The sequence below is a fragment of the Stegostoma tigrinum genome, chromosome 35, assembly GCF_030684315.1.
Source record: "Stegostoma tigrinum isolate sSteTig4 chromosome 35, sSteTig4.hap1, whole genome shotgun sequence".
In the NCBI taxonomy this organism is placed as follows: Eukaryota; Metazoa; Chordata; class Chondrichthyes; order Orectolobiformes; family Stegostomatidae; genus Stegostoma; species Stegostoma tigrinum.
This window is the reverse complement of record NC_081388.1, coordinates 24,664,864-24,682,284: the sequence shown is the minus strand read 5'-3', so window position 1 is coordinate 24,682,284 and position 17,421 is coordinate 24,664,864. Positions and strand designations below refer to the sequence as shown.

The 17,421-nt window shown below is 45.6% G+C and overlaps 1 protein-coding gene across 5 annotated transcripts in view; it reads right to left on the bottom strand.

The window, feature by feature from the left end:
- Positions 1–17,421, bottom strand: part of slc44a2 (solute carrier family 44 member 2) — a 98,014-nt gene that overhangs the window by 71,562 nt on the left and 9,031 nt on the right. Inside the window, exon 1 of one of the 5 annotated variants that reach the window (XR_009442979.1) lies at positions 7,267–7,411. The exons of 2 other annotated variants lie outside the window; for them this stretch is intronic. Coding sequence is in view for 2 of the 3 variants with exons in the window: in XM_059640016.1 (XP_059495999.1) it covers positions 7,267–7,300 (34 nt within the window). In the remaining variant the exon portion in view is untranslated. Of the gene's footprint in view, positions 1–7,266; positions 7,412–17,421 lie in introns of those variants that run through there. 2 more of the 5 variants (XM_059640016.1, XM_059640017.1) reach the window with 2 other exon arrangements.

Here is a 17,421-nt window from a genome sequence, read left to right as displayed (position 1 = left end):
AGTTGAAATGTCAAATTCTAGGAGGGCAAAGGTTTAAGGTGAGAGGGGCAAGTTTAAAGCAGATGTGCAAGGAAAGCTTTTATTTAAAAAAAAGGATGATAGGCACCTGGAACATTCTGCCAGAGCAGGTGGTAGAAGCAGATATGACAGCAACATTTAAGAAGCATTTAGACAGATACATGAACATAGACCACGTGCAAGGTGCGATTAGGTGAGAATGGCATCATGGTTGAGACAGATGAAGGGCCCATTCCTGTGCTTTACTATTCTATGTTCTAGATGCTGTTTAGACTGCACCTAGAATATCATGAAGAGTTCTGGGCCCTTTATCTAAGGAACTATGTATTGATAGTGGAGGTAGTCCAGAGAATGCTCACTCAGTTGATCCCAGGTATGGAAGGATTTTATGACAAGGAAAGGTGCAGTAGTTTGGGCTTGTACTCAGAGTTCAGAAGAATGAGAAGAGATCTTACTGAGGCTTAAGGATCTTGGCTGTGGAGGGATGGAGATCCGCAGAGGGGGAGACAGCTGGAGAAGTTTGAGAGTAGATGCCAGGAGAGGCCAGAGTAAGGAGTCTCCCAACGAAGAGAGAGAAGAGGACTTTCTTCAGAAGGTAGTGAATCTGTGGAATTCTTTACCAAAGACCCATCATTAAACATTAAACACTGAACACGTTTATCTCAGCTTCGAATCAGTCAGGGATTCAAAGGTTATGGGAAAAAGCAGAAACGCAGAATTGAGGACTAACAGGCCAGCCCTATATACCGAATGGCGAAGCAGACTCAAAAGGGGCACACAGCTCACTTCTGCTCCTGCATCCTGTCTTCTGGCCCAGGAGGGTGATCACAAATGGGAATCTCAGTTGCAGTTTTCTCCCTCCCGCCTATGAACAGCTGAGGCGACTATAACATCATCACAAACATCCCAATTTACTCAGTAGGAAACAGGCCTTGAATCAGGACAGGAATCTTTTCAGGTCTATGGCCCTATGTACCGGGCGGTGCTTGACTCTTTCAGCTATCACTGAGACTGTACAGTCAGACCTGATCCAAACACAGATGGATTGATCTTTTATTCATTCAGGGAATGTGGAAGTCTCTGGTTAAGTCAGAATCTATTGTTCATCCCTAGTTGCCCCTTGAAAAGGTGGTAGCGAGCGACTTTTTTGAACCGCTGTAGTCCATGTGCTATCGGCAGACCCATAATCCCAACAGTCAGAAGTCACAAAGCACCAAGGTTATAGTGCAACAGGTTTATTTGAAATCACAAGCTTTTAGAGCACTGCTCCTCCTTCAGGTGAAGGAGCAGTTCTATGAAAGCTAGTGATTTCAGATAACCCTGTTGGACTATAACCTGGTGTCGTGTGACTTCTGACTTTGTCCACTCCAGTCCAACAACGGCACCTCCACAACATAATCCCATTAGGGAGGGAATTCCAGCATTTTGAGTGATACAGTGAAGGAATGGGGATATATTTCCAAGTCCGACTAATGAGTGGCTTGGAAGGGAATTTGTCGGTGGTGGTATTCCTATGTATCTGCTACCCGTACTTCTGGATGGTAGTGGCTTGGGTTCGGAAAGCGCTGTCTCAGGAGCCTTGGTGAATTTCTTAGTAAATGGCCTCTTCTCATTTCACTTCAGGAAATGATTTTTCACTCATTTACAGGAGCTGGGTGTTGTTTTTGTCTGTAATTTGTTGAAGATTACAGATATTCTGGTCAGGCCAGAATTTATTGCTCATCCCTAATTGCTCGCGAGAAGATGATGCGTAGGTCACCAGCTTGAACCAGTACAATGCACAGCAGGTGGGGACATGCACAGTGAAGTTAGGAAGTTCTAGGAGTTCAGCCAGTGATAATGAAGGAACTGTGATATATTTCCAAGGCAGGATGGTAAGTGGCTTGGAGGGGAACTTGCATGTGGTGGCGTTTCCATGCTGCCCTTCCTTATGATGGTGGTTGCAGATTTGGAAGATGCTGAAAGAGGAGCCTTGCTGTGTTGCTCCATTGCCTCCTGCATATTGTATGTACTGTTACCACTGAAAGCTAGCGGTGAGTGACGCAAATGTTTAAATGTGGTGGTTGCGCCACTGCTGAAACAGGCAAAGTCAGATGGTATCAAGCTTATGCTTTGTGGGAGCTGCACTCATCTGGGCAAGTGGAAAATGTTAGGAATAGGGAAGGCAGAACCAGGAACAGCCACTCAAACCTGCTCCTTCAACTAGAGTGTGGCTGGTCTTCTCCCATAATAATAAAATGTGAGGCTGGATGAACACAGCAGGCCAAGCAGCATCTCAGGAGCACAAAAGCTGACGTTTCGGGCCTAGACCCTTCATCAGAGAGCTTCTCCCATAATACCATTTGTGAACACTCAACAACTGAGCTTCCAAACACTTAAGGTAGAGAATTCCAAAGACTCACCACCCTGAGAGAAGAGAAGAAATTCTTTACTGTGCAGTATAGTCTAAGTGTGGTCACATGAAGACTTTAGTATTCATCACCCAGGGCTGGTGATACAGCGAGGTTCATAGCCAAGTGTCTCGCTAGTCACTCGTAGGGGAAGTAAAAGATTATCAAGTCATTTTGTAATCACAGCGGCCATCTTTGAGTATTGGGATTTTTTTTTCACACACGACTGCAACTCACCTAAACACCTTGTCTTAAGGAAGGGTCACTGGACACGCAATGCAATCGATTTCAGTCCCCAAATGCTGCCAGATCTGTTGAGCTACTTTGCCATTTTTGTTTCTAATTTCCAGCATCCACAGTTCTGTGTGTTTTCCCCCCACTATGCTAAATCCAATCACAGTTTTCTTCTCTCATCCAAGATTCTAACACATGCAGTTCTATGGTCCTTGGCTGTGAGTACAAGGAGTAAGTGCTGTCAGGCTATTCACTTCAGACAGCAAAACAATTTTGCTTTTACTCAAAGTGCATTTTCCAGCTGGGACATCTCTCCCAAACAAAAGCAAATGTTTCAGACCCTGGAAATCTGAACCAAAAATTGTCAGAAACTCAAAGCTACAGAATTTGTGAAGACAGGAAGCGAATTAGTGATATGACACTGCTTCAGAGAGTTACTCCCTAGCCATGCACATCAAAAACCTACAGCAGAGTGAAAGAGACAGCTGATCCAACTGAGCATGACAGAGGTAGTTTGAATTAAAGTGCACAAAAGAAAATTCGACTGTCCTGTGAAAAGGATGAATGCACAGGGCTATGAGGAGAGGCAAGAGAATGGCATTAAGTAGAGAGTTCACTCAGAGCCTGTTGCAGAAACAATGCACCAAATATCCTGCTCTTGTGCTATAACCATTCTGTGATTCTCAGTAGTGACAGGCACGGCTCACAAATTAGACTGGGGATTCTGAGGGACAGATCCTCATGCATTTGGAAAGGCAAGGACAGATTAGGGATAACCAACATGGCTTTATGTGGGGTAAATCATGTCTCACTGACTTGATTCAGTTTTTTTGTTTGAAGACGTGACACAGAAGATTGGTGAAGGCAGGGTAGTAAACATTGTCCATATGGACTTCAACAAAGCATTGAACAACGTTCGTCATGGTCACATGGATTCTGGGGGAGCTCACCAATTGGATGCAAAATTGGCTCAAAGGTAGGAGACTGAGGGTGGTGTTGGTAGGTTGTTCTTCAGACAGCAGGCCCATGGCCAATGGTGTTCTGCAAAGGCACTACTTTTTTGTCATTTAAATAAATGATTTGGATGTGATTCCAGGAGGGTATGGTTAGTAAGTTTGCAAATGATACCAACACTGATGGTGTAGTGGACAGCAAACATTATGTCAGAGCACAACAGGACCTTGATCAGATGGGCCAACTGGGCTGAGCAGCAGCAAATTGAGTTTATTTGAGATAAACGTGTGGTTGCATTTTGGAAAGGCAAACCAGGACAGGACTTATACAGTTAATGGTCAAGCTGCGGGGAGTGCTGCCTAACAAATAAACCTAGGGATGCAGGTCCACAGTTTCTTGAAAGTGGAGTTGCAGGTAGACAGGCTGAAGGCATGTGGTACACTTGCCTTTATTGGTCAGTGCATTTAGATTAGGAGTTGGGATATCATGTTGCTACTGTACAGGACATTGGAATACAGTATTCAGTTCTGATCTCACTCCTACAGGAAAGACATTGTGAAACTTGAAAGGGTTAAGAAAAGATATACGAGGATGCTGCTGAGATTGGTGGCATTAAACTACGAGGAGATGCTAATTGGCTGAGGCTATTCTCCCTGAAGTGTCGATGGCTGAGGGATGACCTTATACAGGTCTATAAAATCATGACGCGCATGTATTGGGTGAATCGACAAGGTCTCTCCCTCTCAGTGGAGTTCAAAACTAGAGGGCATGGGGCATTAAGGTGAAAGGGGAAAGATTTAAAACAGACCTAAAAGGGCAACTTTTTCATGCAGTGGGTGGTGCACGTATGCAATGAGTTTCCATAGGGGGAGCTGGCTAGTACAATTATATTTAAAAGGCATCCGAAATGGGTACATGAATAGGAAGGACTTAGAGGGATATGAGCGGAATGGTGGCAAATGGAACTAGAGGAGTTTAGCATATCTGGTCGGCACAGATGAGTTGGACTGAAGGGTCTATTTCTGTGCTATATAACTAACTGAACTTTGACAGAATCCTCAGAGAGCACCGTTAAACTGGCTGAGATATTGTATCAGTGATAATGGGAACTGCAGATGCTGCTGGGCCTGCTGTGTTCATCCAGCCTCACATTTCATTATAATAAAATGGGAGGCTGGATGAACACAGCAGGCCCAGCAGCATCTCAGGAGCACAAAAGCTGACGTTTCGAGCCTAGACCCTTCATCAGAGAGCTCTGAAGGGTCTAGGCCCGAAATGTCAGCTTTTTTGCTCCTGAGATGCTGCTGGGCCTGCTGTGTTCATCCAGCTACACACTTTATTATCTTGGATTCTCCAGCATCTGCAGTTCCCATTATCACTGATCACATTTCATTATCTTGGCTGAGATATTGAACAGGATATTACCAACTGAAAAGTGCATTTTTGAGAGAGAAAGTCCTGTTTAGCAAATCTATTCTGCACATTGTTAGGAAATCCCAGTGGAATCTGGTGACTAACCATGTGAGAAGTTATAGTTTCAAACTGTGCCTATATACACAGCCCACTGGAAGACTAACCTTTTGCATAAACAGGCGCCTCATTACTCACAGCACTTTACTGTGGCATTGTTTAAAGCTCCGTTGTTTTGGTTGGTGATTAAAAGTCAGTCTTCTTGTTTTACTGAGGAACAGACAACATTTGCCACTTTCACTTAAAAACAGACAAGTATTTCATGATAAACTTATGAAAATAAAGAGGAGACTGACACAAATCCTTTGATTTCAAGCCTTGAGAACAGGATTCTGTTCAGTGAGATTTTCCCATCACCAATGCTATCCTGATATTCAAGGGCTGCCCACAGATATGCTGATTAGCTTTCATCAGCTATTCTGATCAACCAAACTCCACCATCTCAAGAGTCAGGATTAAATCCACATGATGTGAGACTGACTTGCGAGCTGGATAGCCTGTGAAAGATTCACATTGCCTCCTTTGACAAAGGCATGCTGATTAAATTCCAACTCCAAGAGAGCCACCAGAGACGCAATTCCTCATTGCTGACTGTGTCCCCCAAGGCTTGTGCTGGTGATCCATGTTGGACACGAGGCTGGGATTGGAGTAACTGGGGGGGGTGGGGCACAGCTCAGTGGGACCCACACTTCAAGGGGGTCAGTTCCTCAAGCAGGTGCAGAAGCTGAAAGAGATGCAGTCCCCACCCAGTCCCCTTCCCAGTTGATTAGACACAGCCCTTCCTCCAAACCCACCTCGGAGACAGAGTCAATTCTATCCACTGTATCTCTCCCCAATTCTATACCCACTCAAACTTTGTGAAATGTGTCATCATGGTGTTCCCCCAAACCCCAAACCAGCAGTCAATTCTCCCACACACAGTGACTGTAAGACACTACAAGCTATTGTGTAGTAAGGCCCTCAGGGTGTTTGATTCAAACCACAAGACAGAAGAAACAGTAAAATGCTCAGTGACACCAATATGAAGTCACCCTTTGCAGCTTCAATATCTGTTACCAGCAGAGCGAGGATTGCAATCGCTGATAAAGTTAGTGTCACATCTCTTTTTTTTTTAAAAAGCAAAACTTTTAATTAATCTGGGCTCTTCCACCGTTAACGTTTACATTATGACTGAAAGTGAACCAAATCAGCTTCCCTCCACAGCCACTTGGAATGTTTAAAATTAACACATTTACATACACACACTTTGAGCAACCGTATTGATACGGTTCAAACAGAGGGTCACTTTCACTGTCAAATACAAGCCACATGTTAATGAGGCCTTGGCAAGTTTGAATCTTTCTAGTTCCAAGTTTCTCCTTGAACTTAAAATAGACAATATATACACAGTCACTAGATATCTGCTCATACCTGTTATTTAAACAAAGTTATATTTAGTTTCACACTTTTTGACTGAAACCTCAGTGCCATGTAATTTCAGGCCCAGCCTGTTTGTGTACAGCTCCAGCTACAGGATGTTATTAAGCTGGGAAGGGTGGATTTTCAAGCATGTTACCAAGGCAAAGATTTGAGTTTTAGGGAGAGGCTGGGCCTTTATATGGGCACATTAGAACCATGAGGTGCATAGATAAGGTGAACAGCCAAGGTCTTTTCCCCAGGGTAGAGGAGTCCAAAACTACAGGGCACAGGTTTAAAGAAGAGAGGGGAGAAATTTAAAAGGAAACCGAATGGCAACTTTTTTTTTTTACACAGAGGGTGGTGCATCTATGGAATGAGCTGCCAGAGGAAGTAGTAGAGGTGAGTATAATTTCAACATTTAAGAAAGACATTTTGACAGGTACATGGATAGGAAAGGTTCAGAGTGATATGGGCCAAATGCTGGCAAATAGGCCTAGTTCAGTTTAGAAAATCTTCTCAGCATGGGCAAGTTGGGCTGAGGAGCCTGTTTCTGTGTAGTTTGACTCTATGCCTCGATCACTGAAGTTCTAAGTCAGTCTTCTGCTTTATATGAGCACAAACACGTACATAATGCTGTGAACACTCCACGACTTACTGCAGGTCTGTCTTAACCACAACCTGTATGCACTTTGGGGCCCGAGCTGCACTGACAGCAAACAGCAAAAACAGACAGAAAATAAAAAGCACGTTTTACCCTCCTCCCTCTTTCCAAACAAGACAGTCAAGACTCGTGAACCATTACCATATTTCCCATAGAAATTCTCCTCTGCACTCATGGCATCCGACTGTGCAAATTCTGTTCACGTTGCAATGAGGAGGTGCTGCATTCTGCACTGCTCAGTGCAATATCCTTTGCATGTACCTGCTGTGGAACATACTGCAGCACTCAGCACAGCGCAGACTGGTTTAACTGGATTCTCAGCTCTTATAACTGGGTGGTGGCTCCGCAAGTTCTTTTCCTGCTGATTTTTGTGTCGGCCTCTCCACACCCCCTCCATCCTGAGCCAGACTGAAAATATCTGAAAAGCTGTGGCGAATTCATTGCACACTTAATCGTACATTTGAGCAACACATCTTCTTGATAATTTACTGATGATACAGTGAATAATAGTGCCAGTAAAAAGCAAATAACTTTGTCCTAATTTGCAAATGTTGCAAAGCACCAAATGATACAACTCATTTAAATCAAACTGAGACGGCTGTCGATGATTCATATTTTGCCATAAGCTAACTACATGGGAGAGGGGCAAACTATCTTTTTCATCAGTCCCTTGAAATGCAGGTTGTGGTTTCATTCTGTTCAATGGGTTCAAGGATTGATAACACAATGTCTAATTTCAGACCCTGCTAATGGGAGGGCTGTTGGTGCTTGAAGGGTCGAGTTTAGATGAGATTAGATTTGCTACAGTGTGGAAACAGGTCCTTCAGCCCAACAAGCCCACACTCCCCCCTGGAGCATCCCACCCAGATCCATCCCCCATAACCCACACACCCCTGAACACTAACGGGCAATTTAGTATGGCCGATCCACCTAGCCTGCACATCTTTGGACTGTGGGAGGAAACTGGAGCACCCGGAGGAAACCCACACAGACACGAGGAGAATGTGCAAACTCCGCACAGACAGTTACCCAAGTGTGGAATCAAACCCAGGTCCCTGGCGCTGTGAGGCTGCAGTCCTAGCCACTGAGCCACCTTGTTGTAGTGGTGACCTGTACCTGGCTACATAAGAGATAACAAGGTGTACAGCTGGATGAACACAGCAGGCCAAACAGCATCAGAGGAGCAGGGAGGCTGATGTTTCAGGCCTCAAAGGGTCTAGTCCCAAAACGTCAGCCTTCCTGCTCCTTTGATGCTGCTTGGCCTGCTGTATTCATCCAGCTCCACACTTTGTTATCTCAGATTCTCCACCATCTGCAGTTCCTATCATCTCTGGCTACGTAAGGTGGTTTGAATACATTAAGCAGCCAATGCCTGCTTACAAAATGAAGCAACATGCTCACACAGTGAAATACAATGGTACCTCAGAACAGAACTGCTGGGAGGTCATTAAAAGAACGCTAATGTTCCCATTCGAGACGGTTCTAATAAAAAGGATGCCTTAGGACAGCTAAATGACTAATTCCAGCTTTATTCATGAAGGGGGGAATTGTCCCAGTAAAATGAATATTGTCAGATGATAGATAGGTGCTCAAACAGCTGCAAGGAGATCTAAAGCTATGTTGTAGTAAACAGTTGCCTTCTTGAAGCTACCAGCAATACTAAATAGCTCCTAGCCAGAAATGCACTAATCATAGAAATTGGTTTCAATACGTAACCAGGGTATAACACAAGCCTTAAAAAGATTTAAGCTTAGATGTAAAGATTAACCAGTCGTAGAAGACACCTTCGCTTATGTCCTGAAGATAGATTGATCACAACTCAAATTACGAAATGCTGACAACATAAGAAATTGTATACTGTTACACTTTTAATTAACCTTATAACAGAAGTAAATCTTATAGGAATTAGTTAAAACTGACTTATTTTTACATTATGTACTTGGGACAGTGGGGAGAAAAAGCAGTAATCGAATGTGATAAAAGACAGCAAAATACAATGGGTAACAGAATTTGAGCTGCCTTTACAGATAAAGAAGCCTAAGAAAGACTCAAAGGAGTATAGCCATTAAACTTTTGGAATGCGAATGAATAGGATGCATGGGAAGATCCCAAGTACTAGAGATAACAATGTCTAGCTAATACCACAAGATCATGGCAACCTGGGGCTGTCCATGTAAGTGCCCATCACTGATTAAGTGCCCCACAGGATCGGGAGTTTAAATGAAGGGGAAGGTCAGTGACTGTGATGCATTTGATTAATTAACACAAAGCGTATAAAAATGCTGTATTTTTCTTGTATAAGCAGAGAGTGTGCCATTGATCTATCTTCTGATACCAGATTCGGGGAAGATCCTTTGGCCCTCTCCCTGCATAAGCCAATTTCTGCTTGAATAAACGCCTTCTGGCTGCCTGAATCCTGCCTGCCTCCCACGTCTGTGTCCCGGGTGGGAAAAACGTTCCCACAGTTGCACACAGCCTCCAACACCTTGACTGTGGCTCTGCGCTTCCCTGACGATTTCTCTTGAGGTATTCAATGTATTAACTCCCTGCTGTGCCTTCTCCAGGATCTCCTGTGAGCTGACAAGGACGCTTTGAAAACATCCCTGTAGCCTTAGGTACCACTCGATTTGGAGACAATTAGGAAAGCACCACTTTGAGGTACCGGTTGTAGGTTTTTATTGGGAGGAGGGTGAGAACAGGTCTGTGGGAGTTGGTTGGAAAAGGGCCTTAGTTTTGCAGGTATTCACTGAAAGGATCATAAGCCATAGGGTGAATAGCAAAGGTCTTTTCCTAAGGAGAGGTGAATTTAAAACCAGGGGACATGTTTTTAAAAAGGTGAGAGGAGGAAGATTTAAAAAGGGAACAGAGGGGCCACTTCTTCACATTGAGGGTGGTTCATACGTGCAATGAACTGCCAGAGGAAGAAGCAGTCGATGTGGGTTAAAACATAAGACCATAAGACATAGGAGTGGAAGTAAGGCCATTCAGCCCATCAAGTCCACTCCGCCATTTAATCATGGCTGATGGGCATTTTCAACTCCACTTCCCTGCACTCTTCCCGTAGCCCTTGATTCCTTCTAAGATCAAGAATTTTGTCGATCTCTGCCTTGAAGGCATCCAACGTCCCAGCCTCCACTGCACTCCATGGCAATGAATTCCACAAGCCCACCACTCTCTGGCTGAAGAAATGTCGTCTCATTTCAGTTTTAAATTTACCCCCTCTAATTTTAAGGCTGTGCCCACGGGTCCTAGTCTCCCTGCCTAATGGAAACAACTTCCTAGCGTCCACCCCTTCTAAACCCATACGTTAACTTGTAAGTTTCTATTAGATCTCCCCTCAACCTTCTAAACTCTAATGAGTACAATCCCAGGATCCTTAGCCGTTCTTTATACGTTAAACCTACCATTCCAGGGATCACCTGTGTGAATCTCCCCTGGACACGCTCCAGCGCCAGTATGTCCTTTCTGAGGTGTGGGGCTCAAAATTGGACACGGTATTCTAAATGGGGCCTAACTAGAGCTTTATAAAGCCTCAGAAGCACATTGCTGCTTTTATATTCCAACCCCCTTGAGATAAACAACAACATTACAATCGCTTTCTTAATCACAGACTCTACCTGCAAGTTAACCTTTAGAGAATCCTGGACCAACACTCCCAGATCCCTTTGTACTTCAGCTTTGCGAATTTTCTCACCATTTAGAAAATAGTCCATGCCTGTATTCTTTTTTCCAAAGTGCATAACCTCTCATTTACTCACGTTGAATTTCATCAGCTATTTCCTGGACCACTCTCCTAAACTGTCTACATCTTTCTGCAGCTTCCCCACGTCCTCAGTGCTACCTGCCTGTCCACCTATCTTCGTATCATCGGCAAACTTCGCCAGAATGCCCCCAGTCCCTTCATCCAGATCATTAATATACAAGGTGAACAGCTGTGGCCCCAACACATTTAAAAGACATTTGGACAGGTACACGAACAGAAAAGGTTTAGGAGGGACAATGGCCAAATTCAGACAAGTGGGACTAGTTTAGTTTGGGAAATTTGGTCAACATGAATGAGTTGGACCTAAAAGGTCTGTGTCTGTGCTGTAGGGCTATGACTATTTACAAAGGTGTCAGAGAAGGAGTTGACAACCAGAGCTCCATTTCAGAGGAGTGCATACAGGAATAATAGCAGCAATGGAAATCAGGAAGGTCTCAAATGCAGGAGAGATGCTAAGGCTAGAATAAGGAAGTCTAAGAGAAAACAGGAGGAAAGGATGGCAGGCTGCTAGAAAACAAATAGTAAAAAGTTAGCAAAAGATAGAGTGGGGTCCATAAGGAACAAACAGGAGAAACTGCTTACTGAAACGAAGGGTATGGCAGAGGTGCTAAATGAGGATGTCAATTCCCTTTTTACTAAATTAGAAAATGGTGACAATGACCTAGTTGAGTAGCTGTAGGTGAAACGGTACAGAGATGGTACTGAAGTAACTAAAGCAATGCTAAGCAGGCTAGCAGAACTCTAGGCAGAGAAGTCGCTAGGCACAGAAGTCGCTAGGCACAGACGGGATGCATTCAGGATGGCTGAGAGGGGAAGAAAGGAGCAAATTGTGGAGTGTTGTCAGATATTTTCAAGGCCTCTCTGAATAAAGGATTAGTCCCGGGGAGGTGGTGGAGGTGGGGGGGGGTGCAAGATTGCAATTATGACACCATTGTTTAAAAGGGGCAAAAGATAACCCAGGAAACTAGAGAGACATTTCTGAAGAAGGGTCTAGGCTCAAAACGTCAGCTTTCCTGCTCCTCTGATGCTGCTTGGCCCGCTGTGTTCATCCAGCTCGACACCTTGTTATCTTAAACTAGAGACCTGTCAGCTTGACATCAATGGTGGGAAAACTGATGGAGGCCATTATCTGCATAAGATAAATATACGCAGAGAAAAATAAGTTAATACCAGACAGTCAACATGGCTTGGTCAAGGCCAGGTTATGCCTGACAAATATAATTGAGTTCTTTGACAAAGTGACACAGGCAGTGGATCAGGGTAGTGTTGTGGATGTTGTATATTTGGACTTCCAGAAAGAGTTTGATACGGTGCTGCAAGACAGGTTGGTTAGTAACTAAGCAATGTTTGAGATGGATGGGTCCTTGACAACATGGATTAGAAGTCAACTAAGAGGTGGGAAACAGAGGAAAGGCACAGATGAGTATCTTGCAGATTCAAGGTGAGTTGAAAGCGGTGTTTTCCAGGAATCAGTGTTAGGTCATTTGCTTTATCTGATTTATAACAAATGCTCTCCATGTGCAGATGACACTAAGCCAGGGAGAATAGAGTATTGACAGGACAATGCTGAACGATTTCGAAGGGACACTGACCAGATGTCCATATGGGCAGACACTTAGCAGGCAAATTTCAAAGCAGAGAAATAGGAGGTAATGCATTTAGATAGAAGAAACATGGAGAGACAATACAGGTTCAAAGGTACAACTTTGAAGGGAGTAGAGGGAAGTACAGTAGCAGAGGGACCTCAGGGTTCACATGTACTCACATCACTCTGAAGGTAGCCAGGTAAGTTGAAACAGTTGTTAATAAGGATTATACAATCTTTAGGTTTATAAATAGAGGCAGAGAGTCCAAAAACTTTGAAGCGATGCTATAGCCTGAAGAGAACGTTCAAAAGGACATTGACTAGAAGGATACTAGGAATTAGGGATTTTAAATTCAAGGAAAATTGAGAAATATTGGGTTTAATCTTATTTGGTCCACAAGATTAAGAGGTGACCTTATTGATGTATTGGAAACTTGGGCTACTTTGAAAGGGTAAAGTTTCCACTAGTTAAGTTAATAATTTGGGGTCAGAATTACAAGATTGGTAGCAAGAGAGCTAGGAGTGGGAACTGGAGAAGCTTCTTTACTCCATTGTCAGGATTTGGAATGCACCAGCGGAGAAGGCAGATTCCATAACAGGTTCCGCAAGACAGCTGGATACATATTTGAAACTGATGAATTTTTGGGATACAGAGACAGAGCTGGAGAACAGGATTAGCAGGGTAGCTCTATTGGCAGCAGAAGGCCTCATCATGTACTGTCAAATGCTATGATTCTGTGCTGGTTATTGTTGTTACCAAGATACCAATGCTCAGCCAAACTCACCAGGTTACAATTAGTCCATTGCTTGCCACAACATGAAAAGAGAATGAACAAAAACCAGTATGCCAAGCTATTCATTCAGAGGGTTTGAGTTTTGCTGGCTGGGCTAGCATTTACTGTCCATCCCAAACTGCTCTGGAGAAGGTGCTGGCGGGTTGCCTCTTTGAACTGCTGAAGTCCACGGAGTATAAATACACCCCCAGTGTTGTTAGGAGAAGATTTCAGGATTTTTACCTCTAGCTGTTGCTGTTCCTCTGCCATCTAAGTCAGGATGGTAGATAATAAAGTGTGGAGCTGGAGGAACACAAAAGCTGACATTTCGGGCAGAGACCCTTCATCAGAGAGGGGGATGGGGAGAGGGTTCTGGAATAAATAGGGAGAGAGGGGGAGGCGGACCGAAGATGGAGAGAAAAGAAGATAGGTGGAGAGGAGAGTATAGGTGGGGAGGTAGGGAGGGGATAGGTCAGTCCAGGGAAGACGGACAGGTCAAGGAGGTGGGATGAGGTTAGTAGGTAGGAAATGGAGGTGCGGCGTAGGTGAGAGGAAGAACAGGTTAGGGAGGCAGAGACAGGCTGGGCTGGTTTTGGGATGCGGTGGGGGAAGGGGAGATTTTGAAACTGGTGAAGTCCACATGGGAACCCTGCAGCCCAATGGTATCAAAGCAGAATATGAGTTGCTGTTCCTGCAACCTTCGGGTGGCATCATTGTGGCACTGCAGGAGGCCCATGATGGACATGTCATCTAAAGAATGGGAGGGGGAATTGAAATGGTTCGCGACTGGGAGGTGCAGTTGTTTATTGCGAACCGAGTGGAGGTGTTCTGCAAAGTGGTCCCCAAGCCTCCGCTTGGTTTCCCCAATGTAGAGGAAGCCACACCAGGTGCAATGGATACAGTATACCACGTTGGCAGATGTGCAGGTGAATCTCTGCTTAATATGGAAAGTCATCTTGGGGCCTGGGATGGGGGTGAGGGAGGTGGTGTGGGGGCAAATGTAGCACTTCCTGCAGTTGCAGGGGAAAGTGCCGGGTGTGGTGGGGTGGAGGGCAGTGTGGAGCGAACAAGGGAGTCACGGAGAGAGTGGTCTCTCCGGAAAGCAGACAAGGGTGGGGATGGAAAAATGTCTTGGGTGGTGGGGTCGGATTGTAGATGGCGGAAGTGTCGGAGGATGATGCGTTGTATCCGGAGGTTGGTGGGGTGGCGTGTGAGAATGAGGGGGATCCTCTTTGGGCGGTTGTGGCGGGGGCGGGGTGTGAGGGACGTGTTGCGGGAAATGCGGGAGACGCGGTCAAGGGCGTTCTCGACCACTGTGGGGGGGAAGTTGCGGTCCTTGAAGAACTTGGACATGTGGGATGTGCGGGAGTGGAATGCCACATCCTGGGAGCAGTTGCGGCGGAGGCGGAGGAATTGGGAATAGGGGATGGAATTTTTGCAGCAGGGTGGGTGGGAGAGAGGAGGTGGGCTTGAAATGGACATCAGTTACTAGCTGGTTGCCTGAGATGGAGACTGAAAGGTCCAGGAAGGTGAGGGATGTGTTGGAGATGGCCCAGTTGAACTGGAGGTTGGGGTGGAAGGTGTTGAAGTGGATGAACTGTTCGAGCTCTTCTGGGGAGCAAGAGGCGGTTTCCACCCCAACCTCAAGTTCACCTGGGCCATCTCCAACACATCCCACACATTCCTGGACCTCTCAGTTTCTATCTCAGGCAACCAGCTAGTAACTGATGTCCATTTCAAGCCCAACGACTCCCACAGCTACCTAGAATACACCTCCTCCCTCCCACCCTCCTGCAAAAATTCCATCCCCTATTCCCAATTCCTCCGCCTCCCAGGATGAGGCATTCCACTGCTGCACATCCCACATGTCCAAGTTCTTCAAGGACTGCAACGTTCCCCCCACAGTGGTTGAGAACGCCCTTGACCGCATCTCCCGCATTTCACGCAACACATCCCTCACAACCTGCCCCTGCCACAACCACCCAAAGAGGATCCCCCTCATTCTCACACGCCACCCCACCAACCTCCGGATACAACGCATCATCCTCCAACACTTCCGCCATCTACAATCCGACCCCACCACCCAAGACATTTTTCCATCCCCACCCTTGTCTGCTTTCCAGAGAGACCACTCTCTCCGTGACTCCCTTGTTCGCTCCACACTGCCCTCCACCCCACCACACCCGGCACCTTCCCCTGCAACCACAGGAAGTGCTACACTTGCCCCCACACCTCCTCCCTCACCCCCATCCCAGGCCCCAAGATGACTTTCCATATTAAGCAGAGGCTCACCTGCACATCTGCCAACGTGGTATACTGTATCCATTGCACCTGGTGTGGCTTCCTCTACATTGGGGAAACCAAGCGGAGGCTTGGGGACCACTTTGCAGAACACCTCCACTCGGTTCGCAATAAACAACTGCACCTCCCAGTCGCGAACCATTTCAACTCCCCCTCCCATTCTTTAGAAGACATGTCCATCATGGGCCTCCTGCAGTGCCACAATGATGCCACCCGAAGGTTGCAGGAACAGCAACTCATATTCCGCTTTGATACCATTGCGCTGCAGGGTTCCCATGTGGACTTCACCAGTTTCAAAATCTCCCCTTCCCCCACCGCATCCCAAAACCAGCCCAGTTCATCCCCTCCCCCCACTGCATCCCAAAACCAGCCCAGCCTGTCTCTGCCTCCCTAACCTGTTCTTCCTCTCACCCATCCCTTCCTCCCACCCTACGCCGCACCTCCATTTCCTACCTACTAACCTCATCCCACCTCCTTGGCCTGTCCGTCTTCCCTGGGCTGACCTATCCCCTCCCTACCTATACTCTCCTCTCCACCTGTCTTCTTTTCTCTCCATCTTCGGTCCGCCTCCCCCTCTCTCCCTATTTATTCCAGAACCCTCTCGCCATTCCCCCTTCTGATGAAGGGTCTAGGCCTGAAACGTCAGCTTTTGTGCTCCTGAGATGCTGCTTGGCCTGCTGTGTTCATCCAGCTTCACACTTTATTATCTTGGATTCTCCAGCATCTGCAGTTCCCATTATCTCTAAGTCAGGATGGTGTAGTTTCAAGGGGAACCTGCAGGCGTTGGTGGTCCCTTAAGTCAGCTTCCCATCTAACAGGGCATTTTGGTGGTGGTGCAGTGTTTTGTTGGAGACCATCTGACCAAGAGCAGGTCATTCAGCTTCTCAAAAGCTGCTCTATCAGTTGATCTATTTGTGATCTTAACAATAGTTTCCAGTCTGTTATCCCATAATTTCCATACAGTAATCCTAGACGCCCTTGTCCATTAAATATTAGAATATTTCCAAGGCTGAAATCAACAGCAGACCCATCCTCTACTTCTCCCTGGGGAACAGAATTCCCAAACCGAATTAACTACCTTCAGAAGATATTCTTCATCGATCTTAAATGGGAGACACCTAGCTTTAAAATTCTACGTCCTAATTTTAGAATTCCCCACGAAGAAACACCCTCTCAAACCCTTAAAATCTTGTACATTTCAATAAGATCATCTTTCATTTGGGTGTAGGCCAACATCTCCCATTTTCCCAAAAACCAAAGCTAGCTATCACAGCAGGTCTGATAGCATGCTCTCTCTCCATTGATGCTAATGTCTCAAGTCTAGATAATGCTTCATTAGAGCTGAAGGGAAATGTGGAGAGGACAGCATTTGTGTGGCAGTGGGTGCATGTGCTGATGGAGAAAAGATGTTGACAGCTCTAAGTGAGCGAGTAAGCAGAATGTGAGAATGTTCTACTGTTCCTCTGAAGACAAGCCCTTCATCCCATGGATCAATGATCCTTCCGTGGACTGCTTCTAAAACCGTTCTTTGCCTCCTTTACTGGGCAGACCAGAACTTACACAATACACTCAGAATGATATCACCAATGTTCTGGACAGCTTGAGCAAGACTTCCCTACTTTTGCACCACTGCATCTTACAATTAAACCGAACATTCTGTCTGCCTTCTTAATCATTTGCTGTGTAGGCTAATTTGTAATTCATGGACAAGGACAACGAAGCCTCTCTGCTTGGCAGCATCCTACAGATTCTCTTCTTTCAAAAAAAAACATTCTGGTTTCTATTTCTCTGATGAAGTGCACAACCTTGTATTATACTCAATTTATCAAACCACTGGCCCCTCACTGAATCAATTACTAAACTCGTTACTTGCA